Here is an 8,700-nt window from a genome sequence, read left to right on the forward strand (position 1 = left end):
ATGTCATGGGCTCCGCACCAGAGCCGCTCCTGGCATGGGAGTGCCTGTACAGGTAGCAGGGGCTCCCTGTCCAGCAGGCACTTCTGTTGTTGGAACAGAAGGTAATATTGGTTAAACCAAGGTTTCCTCTTTTAGTACTGGATCTTCTCTCTTTTTTTAAAAATATTTTATTGATTTTTAACAGAGAGGAAGGGAGAGGGATAGACAGTTAGAAACATTGATGAGAGAGAAACATCGACCAGCTGCCTCCTGCACACTCCCCACTGAGGATGTGCCCGCAACCAAGGTACATGCCCTTGACCTGAATCGAACCCGGGACTCCTTAGACCGCAGGCTGAAGCTCTATCCACTGACCCAATCCGGTCCGGCTGGATCTTCTCTTGTGTGTTTGTTGTTTTTTCCCCCCAGAAGCAACCCTTTGATTGTTCCTCGGTTTCCAATTTGGGGATTTTGCGTGAGTTGTGCTCTTCTAATATAGAAGAGTCACGCTTGTTGCTTTCCCTCTGCTTTTCTGCGCTCATGGTTTGACTGTGTGTGCTCACTTGCCTGTACTTAATTGAAAAGGTATCCGTGGAGGGAAGACTCAAACAATTCCCTGCCATCCTGGTGAGTTTTGGTTATTTTCCGTTTAATTTCAGGTGAGCCAATCTGCTTTGGAATCACAGTTTGTAGTACTGAAGGAGGAGGTGGTAGCTGTGGAGGAGAAGGTTTTTCCAGAAGTTCATGTGGTCTTGTGTTTGGGATTTCTGAATGGTAATAGCGGGGCTAAAGTTTCTAATTGCACCCAAGCCATTGGCTGATGCATTGGGTTACTGCTTAGAAGACTGGTATTTGGTTTGAGTTTCATACATGCCGATTTTGGTGGAAAGCCATTTGTGAGTGGAGGAAGATCTTCTGTTGTCACTGTTGTCATCAAAGGCATCTTCCTGACAGATGTTGGTGGAGCCAATGAGTTGAGGAGCTTGCTGAATCGTGTTCCCCATGATCCCTTGCCTGAAAGAGAAAGGGAAATCCATTGTTTTGCTCCAGCAACTTTCCCTTTCTCTCATCAGGTCTTCAGTTTGTTCCATTCTAACTTGCTGGCTGTGTCAGTATTATCACAGGAGAGACACGAGGCCCAGAGTGTCACTGGGTACAGGCAGCCACTGGGGCTGCAGGGGGAGGAGATGGTACCAACCTAGGCCATAGGAAATCTCTGGGCTAGATTTCTCTGATGTCAGATGCGTCTGCCATGGCGGCAGGCACAGGGCCTGGCCTAGAGATGAGAGGAGGAAGAGTGTAGGACAGCCATGGGCAAACTACGGCCCTAGGTCCGGATAAGACCCGTTTGGAATGAATAAAACTCAAAAAAAAAAAAGACCTTACCCTTTTATGTAATGATGTTTACTTTGAATTTATATTAGTTCACAGAAACACTCCATCCATGCTTTTGTTCTGGCCCTCCGGTCCAGTTTAAGAACCCATTGTGGCCTTCGAGTCAAAAAGTTTGCCCACCCCTGGTGTAGGAGGTTGTATAGGCAGGGGAGGTGGAGGAATGTGGGTCGCAGTGCAGCTGCTGCTATCAGAGAGTAGCCTGTGGCTGGTGGCTGGACCAAGGCGGCAGGGTCCTCCCGGTTTGAGGCTCCATTTTGCCTTCGCATGCCTGTCCATGGCTACCAGTGGACAAGTCCCTTCGGCCTCTACCTGGTTTCTGTCTGTTGCTGCCACCACTGCCTGCTCCTGCCACTGTGCACAAAGTCCTCCCACCCCGACTCTCCCACAGTGACCTTTGCACATTTGCACAGCCCTGTCTAAGAATGTTGTAGCTTTTTTTAAAAACAACAACAACATACTTTTCTTGATATCAGGGAGGAAGAAAGAGGGAGAGAGAGATAGAAACATCAACAATAAGAGAGAATCATTGAGTGGCTGCCTTCTGCACACCCTCTATTGAGGATTAAGCCCGCAACCCCGGCATGTGCCCTTGACCAGAATCGAACCCGGGACCCTTCAGTCTGCAGGCTGATGCTCCATCCCCTGAGCCAAACCGGCCGGGTAACTTTTCTGATACTGTTGTATTACATTTGTTGGAGGAAAAGCAGAAACTTTTCCAAAAGATAGGCTTTCTTGCAGAGTAGGTCTTTAACAACCATTCATTGAGTATCCTTTTGTTTTGTTTTCTTGTTTGTTTATTAATGCTCACGTGAGGATATTTTCCCATTGATTTTAGAGAAAGGCAATGGAGCAGGGGAGAGACAGAGAGAAACATCTGTGAGAGAGACACATCGATTGGTCACCTCTCGTGTGTGCGCCGACCAGGGCCGGGGACCAAGCCTGCAACTGAGCACGTGCCCTTGATCAGCATCAAACGCAGAACACTTCAGCCTGTGAGCCAGTGCTCAATTCACTGAGCCATACAGGCTAGGGCTCATTGAACGTCTTTTGGTGAGCATAAAAGAAAGTAACCATAGTCTCTTTCTACTTATGCATGAAAGCTGCCTTTGGGATTTACTCTTCCCTGGTCTGGCAGGAAATCTCCAAAAGGTCTCTTAGCCAACTTTTCCCTCTTAAATACCCAATCATCTTGTGGTCACTTTGAAGCAGTTAGTAGCCTAGTGTCCTGTACCAGTCAAAACCCTACACTTCTAAATACTGGGAAATTTCTGTCTAGTGGAAACTGGCCCCTTCATGGATTTTGTAGTCTTGCTAGTGGTGTGTGTGTCTGTGTATGGGTTGAATGGAGTACTTCTTTTTGCCTTTTCTCTTTTCTTCTCCTTCCTCCACTTGACCACCACTCCAGATGTGGTTCCAGGGAGAAAAGTGCACGTGGAGAAGAACACACCCTGGCAGGGTCATTAAATGTGTAATGGGAACACAGGAAAACCCAAGCCCATGCTCGTATGGGTCCATTTTGAACTTCCTAAAGAGACCACAGACTGCTGGCTCCGGTCTCATCGGGTGCCTTTCTTCTAACTGGCCACCGAACTCCCCCTCACCCCCTAGTCTCCTTGAGCCACACTTGTGTCAGGGTCATTGCTTCTCTGGGTGCTCTGCCTTTGTGCTTTCCTTTTCAGACAACGGAGGACACTTGGTTTTGCAGGGCTCTCATGTGGACTATGGCCATCACAGTCCCTCTCTGCATGTGGTGGAAGTGCAGGTCCTATTTATTCAGTCCAGCCTTATTGTGTGGTCCGGCCAGGCATTTTCAGCCCCCGATTCCCGATTTCATTTGCATGAGTCAGGCAGTGGTTCTGGGGTCCAGCTGACTGAAGAAGACAGGAGCCAAGCTTTCTCAAGCTTGTTTTCATTTGATGAAGGTCAGGAGGAGGTGATCCTTGTCTTGTCCTCTCCTCATGGGGGTGGAGAAAATTCCCACCGTTACTGCTTCCTCAGCGTGTACTAGTACATATTGACTTTGGAAACACATTCCTTTCCTCTTCAGGGCATCTTCATCCCTAGCTTCTCTTCCTATGTGAGCCACATACTAGAGCAGGGGTGGGCAAACTTTTTGACTCGAGGGCCACAGTGGGTTCTTAAACTGGACCGGAGGGCCGGAACAAAAGCATGGATGGAGTGTTTGTGTGAACTAATACATGTTAACACTGCTGCTGGTGAAGGAGCGGAGGGGAGAGCAAGAGAACCCTCCGCTCTTTCGGCTCCGTGGGCCGGATAGAACAGCCGAACGTTCCGGATCCAGCCCGCGGGCCGTACTTTGCACTCGGCTGTACAAGAGCATGCCTACTTTCATCTGAGGGCTCCATGGGTGCAGCTTCTGTCTGGACATTAAACTCCCCTAAATACCCAGGCCTTTGCTGTTCTCTTTTCTGTTGGGGTTTTCTGTCTCCCTGGGTGCTACTCTTGGGTGTTCCTTTTTAAAGTATAAGCAAAACTTTATTTGTAACATGATAAACATACCTTCCATAATTTCTTCACAGGTAGTCCAAAGAACAAAACCTCTGGCTTAATTGGAATTTACGTTTTGCCTTACATATTCCAAAATCTATCCATGTCAACTTTGGAATTGTAATCATGCCTGATACTATGCAATAGGGTACACCTGTACCAGTGACCAAATTCCTAACTTTTGTTGTTCAATCATTTTTCTTGATCTTGCTGTCTGACTCCATACATTCTAGAATATTTGATGGATTTGTAATAAACCTGACTTGCGTTCTTCTTATTAAACAAAATATATGCTAAAAAAAATGCCCACAATTCAGCTACTAAAACTCCTTTAAAGATCTTCTTTGCCAGTGTTTCCAAAATTTGGGCCATCCGTACACCCACTCTGGGTAGCCCAAATCAACCTTGCCTTGGATGCTTTCCTTTTTTATATAAAAATATTCATTGTTCAGATTATTTCAGATATTCCTCTTTTTTTCCCCCATAGCTCCCCTCCACCTGGTTCCCATCCCACCCCATTCCCTTACCCCCTGCCACTGTCCTCATCCATAGGTGTAAGATTTTTGTCCAGTTTCTTCCCGCACCCTTCACACCCCCTTCCCCCTGAGAATTGTCAGTCCACTCCCTTTCTATGCCCCTGCTTTTATTATATTCACCAGTTTATTCTGTTCATCAGATTTTTTTATTGACTTAATTTTTAGATTTATTTGTTGATAAATATGTATTTGTTGTCCCTTTGTTGTTCATAATTTGTATCTTTACCTTTTTCTTCTTCCTCTTCTTAAAGAATACCCTTTAGCATTTCACATAATCCTGGTTTGGTGGTGATGAACTCCTTTAGCTTTTTCTTGTCTGTGAAGCTCTTTATCTGATCTTCAACTCTACATGATAGCTTTGCTTGGTAGAGTAATCTTGGTTGTAGATTCTTGGTATTCATCACTTTGAATATTTCTTGCCACTCCCTTCTGGCCTGCATGGTTTCTGTTGCGAAATCAGCTGACAGTCGTATGGGTGCTCCCTTGTAAGGTAGCTAACTGTTTTTCTCTTGCTGCTTTTAAGATTCTCTCTATGTCTTTTGCCCTTGGCATTTTAATTATGATGTGTCTTGGTGTGGTCCTCTTTGGATTCCTCTTTTTGGGAGTTCTGTTCGCTTCCTGGACTTGTAAGTCTATTTCTTTCATCAGGTACGGGAATTTTTCTGTCATTATTTCTTCTAATAGGATTTAAGTATCTTGCTCTCCCTCTTCTTCTGGCACCCCCATAATTCAGATGTTGGTACGTTTGAAATTGTGCCAGAGGCTCCTTACACTATCTTCATATTTTTGGATTTTTTTTTTTTTTTTTTTTTGGTTTTCCGGATGGGTGTTTTTTGCTTCCTTGTATTTCAAATCTTTGACTTGATTCTTGGGATCCTCTAGTCTTCTGTTGGATCTCTGTATATTATTCTTTATTTCAGTCAGTGTATGCTTTATTTTTGACTGGTTCTATTCCATTTTTTTTTTTTTTGGCATTCTCATTAAGATCCTTGAAGGTCTGACTAAGTTCCTCGGAGGTTTGTAGAAGATTCTTGCATAACCTTATAACTGTGGTTTTGTGCTCTAAGTCCAGTAATTTGCTTTCCTTCATTTCTTTCATTTGTGGCATGTTTCTTTGTCTCTGCATTTTGGCTGCTTCCCTGTGTTGATAGAGTGGCTTTGTGTGGTAGGTGTCCTATTGGGCCCAGTGGCTCAGCCTCCCCAATCACCTGAGGTAGACACTCTTGGTGCACCCCTTTGTGGGCTGGGTGTACAGTTTTGTTGTAGTTAAGCCTTGATTGCTGTTGGTATCTCTGGGAGGAAATGATCTCCAGGCCAATTGACTGCAAGCACACTCTGTGTCTGTAGTGGAAGAATTGCTGTGCTGGGGACACCGTTATTGGGCAGGACTTGCTTCAGTGAGGCTTTGGTGCTCACTGAGTCTGCCTCTTGAGTGTGTACTTAGGGATGTGAGGAGTTGAAATCTGGTATCTAACCACTAGGTATGCTGGCTCCTGGATCTCCAAGGAGGTACAAATTCAACCACTGTGTGAGTCCACCCAGCAGGAGCTACCGCGAGATCTGCAGATTTTTCCTCTTTGTTTGGGGTTTGGAAATTTTGCAGTTCTCTGACCCAGCTGCAGTTTGTTAGGTCAGGCTGCAAAAGGACAGGTGATTCATTTGCGCCACTACGCACAGCTTAGGTGGGGTTGTAAATTGGCTGGGGTGGGGTCTCAGAGAATCACCAGGGTGCAGCAAACAGCAATGGCTGTCCATCAGCTGTCTCTGCGTCTTGGTGTCTCCGTGTCTTGGCGTCTCCATGTCCCTGCATCCTGTGCCCCCACAGTAACAATGATCCCTGCGAGCAGTTCTGCAAGAAAGCCACCCTCACTTTCCGGCCCGATGCTGGACAGTCCAGTTTCTCCCTGTAGGAGTCTGGGTCCCTAGAGACTCGCTGGAAATGAGGTCAGTGCAGTCGGGAGCTTGTATCTCCCGATTGACAAAAACCGCACGCCCAGGTGCAGCCCTGTTCGCGGGCCTCCGCACCTCCTACCCAGCCTCAGTGCACTTTTTTCTTTCCTTCTAGTTGTAGAACTTCCACTCAGCCAGCTTCCCCGTGGTTCTGGATGATAACCGTTTTGCCTTTTAGTTGTAGTTTTAACGTGGTTGTGAGGGGCGGGAGGTACAGGTATATGCCTTATGCCTGCCATCTTGGTTGTCCGGATGCTTTCCTTTTAAGACAGTCTTTGTCCATTGACTTTCTCAGACGCCATATGTCAGTCATGGAAAACACGGTCTTTCTTTCAGCGGGTGTTAGAAGTACCGTTTGCTCCGAACCAGTCCTCTCTTCTACAGTCAGATCCAGTCAGTTCCTGCCCCAGGCTCAGCTTCATTGAATCACATACTGGTTCCACTGTCTCTAACTCCAGGGGACATATGTCAAGCTTTCTGAAGGTGTTTGTCATTTGCTTGAGGCATGGGGAGAAGTAATCCTTGTCTCTCCTTTGTGAGGCTGGAGAAAATACCCACTATTGTCCCCTTTTCAGGGTCTACATGCAACCTTTGGAAAACACATTCCTTTTCTTGTGCTGCTGGAGGAATTGCAATTCTCTCTCATGTCAGCCCCTTCCATTGTCACTGGCAGGAGCAGTTCCAGCATCAGGTATTATTTCTATACTAGTAACCCGGTGCACAAAAATTTGTGCACTGTGGGGCGGGGGGGATAAGGGGGGTTTCCCTCAGTTACTAAACATTTATCGGTACAACACTGAGCACATTGGTGGTGGTGGTGGTCTTGTCAGAATGTGTTATATTATGCAGATGAAAATCTATTTAAACAGATTTGAAGTAGATATTTTCAAAGATAGAAGAATTGTCTCTGTCAACTATTTTAGTTGATTCATATCTTCAGTAATTGTCATCATTGCAAAGTTTTCAGTCCCCATATGGATTGCTGGATACAATAGGTCATGCGCTGTCCCAGTCCTTTGTAGCCTTTGTGACCTGAAGGACTCTAGTTTTCCATTTATATGTTTAAGTACCAACCTTACAGGCTTAAAAATGTAAGCTTTTAACACTGCTCTCTCTGTTCCGTATCCTTCCGATGAAAAGTGGAGTTGGTTTGCAGCACAGGAGAGAAATTCAGAAGGGGAATATTGAAGTAATGACTGCAGTAGGAGAAGAGGGAACCTATTTCTCTGGCCACAGGTGCTGGCGCCCTGGACCATAGGACTGGCAGCTTCTCCGGGTGGCTGCAGCCTGGGACCTCGGGTGGGTGGCTTGTCCGTCTCCTGGGCTGCAGCCAGCCGCAGGTGCTGGCGCCTGGACCAAGGGTGGGCGGCTTCTTCTTCTGGTGGCTTCTTCTTCTGTGCTTCCAGGGAGGGCAGTCAGTTATGTGTATATGTGTGTGCATGCAAACATAGGCGTGTACACGTGTGTATGTGGAAATCTGCTGGGCAAGTTAAAACCATAGAAGAGTTGCTCCCTATCTCTTGAATCTTCCAGAGATATCCCCCACTTGTTTATTCTATCACTATTGGAGACTCAGTATTTGCAGCCAGCCAGCCAGTAACTCACTCAGTGTCTATTTCTGACTTCTTCTTTCCCTGTCTGTCTTCCAACCCTTAATCACATTTCCACCTGGATGCATCATATTTACTCCCAGTATGCTGTATAGAGAAGGAGTCAGGATGCTGTCTTCCCATGAATAGTACTCAGTAACAAACCAATTGCATTTTAGTTGGGCAATGCCCCTACCCACCCTTGAAATCCCTTCCACCATGCATTTCTGTTTCCCTTTTTGTCTGTTGGATTGTTTTGCTGCTCCTTCTCCTCACCCCACCACCCTTGGATCGCAATGTAAAATTCTTTTACCATGTCAAGAAATTTTTAAAAATACAGGTACTTCTCCGATCACGGGGGTCGGAGGAGGGGGGAGGGGGGCGGGGAGCAGGGAAGAGGCGGCTGCTGGCCGCCGAGATCTACGTGGCAGCACATAGAGGCCAGGACCCAGTCTCACGGGTTTTATCCACGCAGCTTGAAAGGTGCTTGCGATCTACGTGGCAGTCAGGACCCGGTCTCATGGGGTTTGCAGTTTGAAAGGTGCTCCCGATCTATGTGGCAGCCAGCACCCGGTCTCAGGGGGTTTTACCCATGCAGTTTGAAAGGTGCTCTCAATCTACGTGGGGGTCAGGACCGGGTCTCATGAGGTTTGCAGTTTGAAAGGTGCTGCGATCTACGTGGCGACCAGGACCCGGTCTCAGGGTTTTTACCCTCAAAGTTCGAAAGGTGCTCGTGATCTACA

The 8,700-nt window shown here is 46.7% G+C and overlaps 1 protein-coding gene and 1 pseudogene across 1 annotated transcript; both read right to left on the bottom strand.

The window, feature by feature from the left end:
• Positions 1 to 483: 483 nt before the first annotated feature.
• Positions 484 to 1,016, bottom strand: LOC132223722 (histone-lysine N-methyltransferase NSD3-like; annotated as a pseudogene).
• A 2,910-nt stretch (positions 1,017 to 3,926) lies between these two features.
• LOC132225053 (protein CEBPZOS-like) lies at positions 3,927 to 4,282 on the bottom strand. The gene has a single exon (XM_059680263.1). It carries the CDS (start codon positions 4,252 to 4,254, stop codon positions 4,075 to 4,077), a length of 180 nt encoding a protein of 59 aa, XP_059536246.1. The 5' UTR covers positions 4,255 to 4,282; the 3' UTR covers positions 3,927 to 4,074.
• Between the last annotated feature and the right edge of the window lie 4,418 nt (positions 4,283 to 8,700).

Source organism: Myotis daubentonii, chromosome X (genome assembly GCF_963259705.1).
Source record: "Myotis daubentonii chromosome X, mMyoDau2.1, whole genome shotgun sequence".
NCBI lineage: Eukaryota > Metazoa > Chordata > Mammalia > Chiroptera > Vespertilionidae > Myotis > Myotis daubentonii.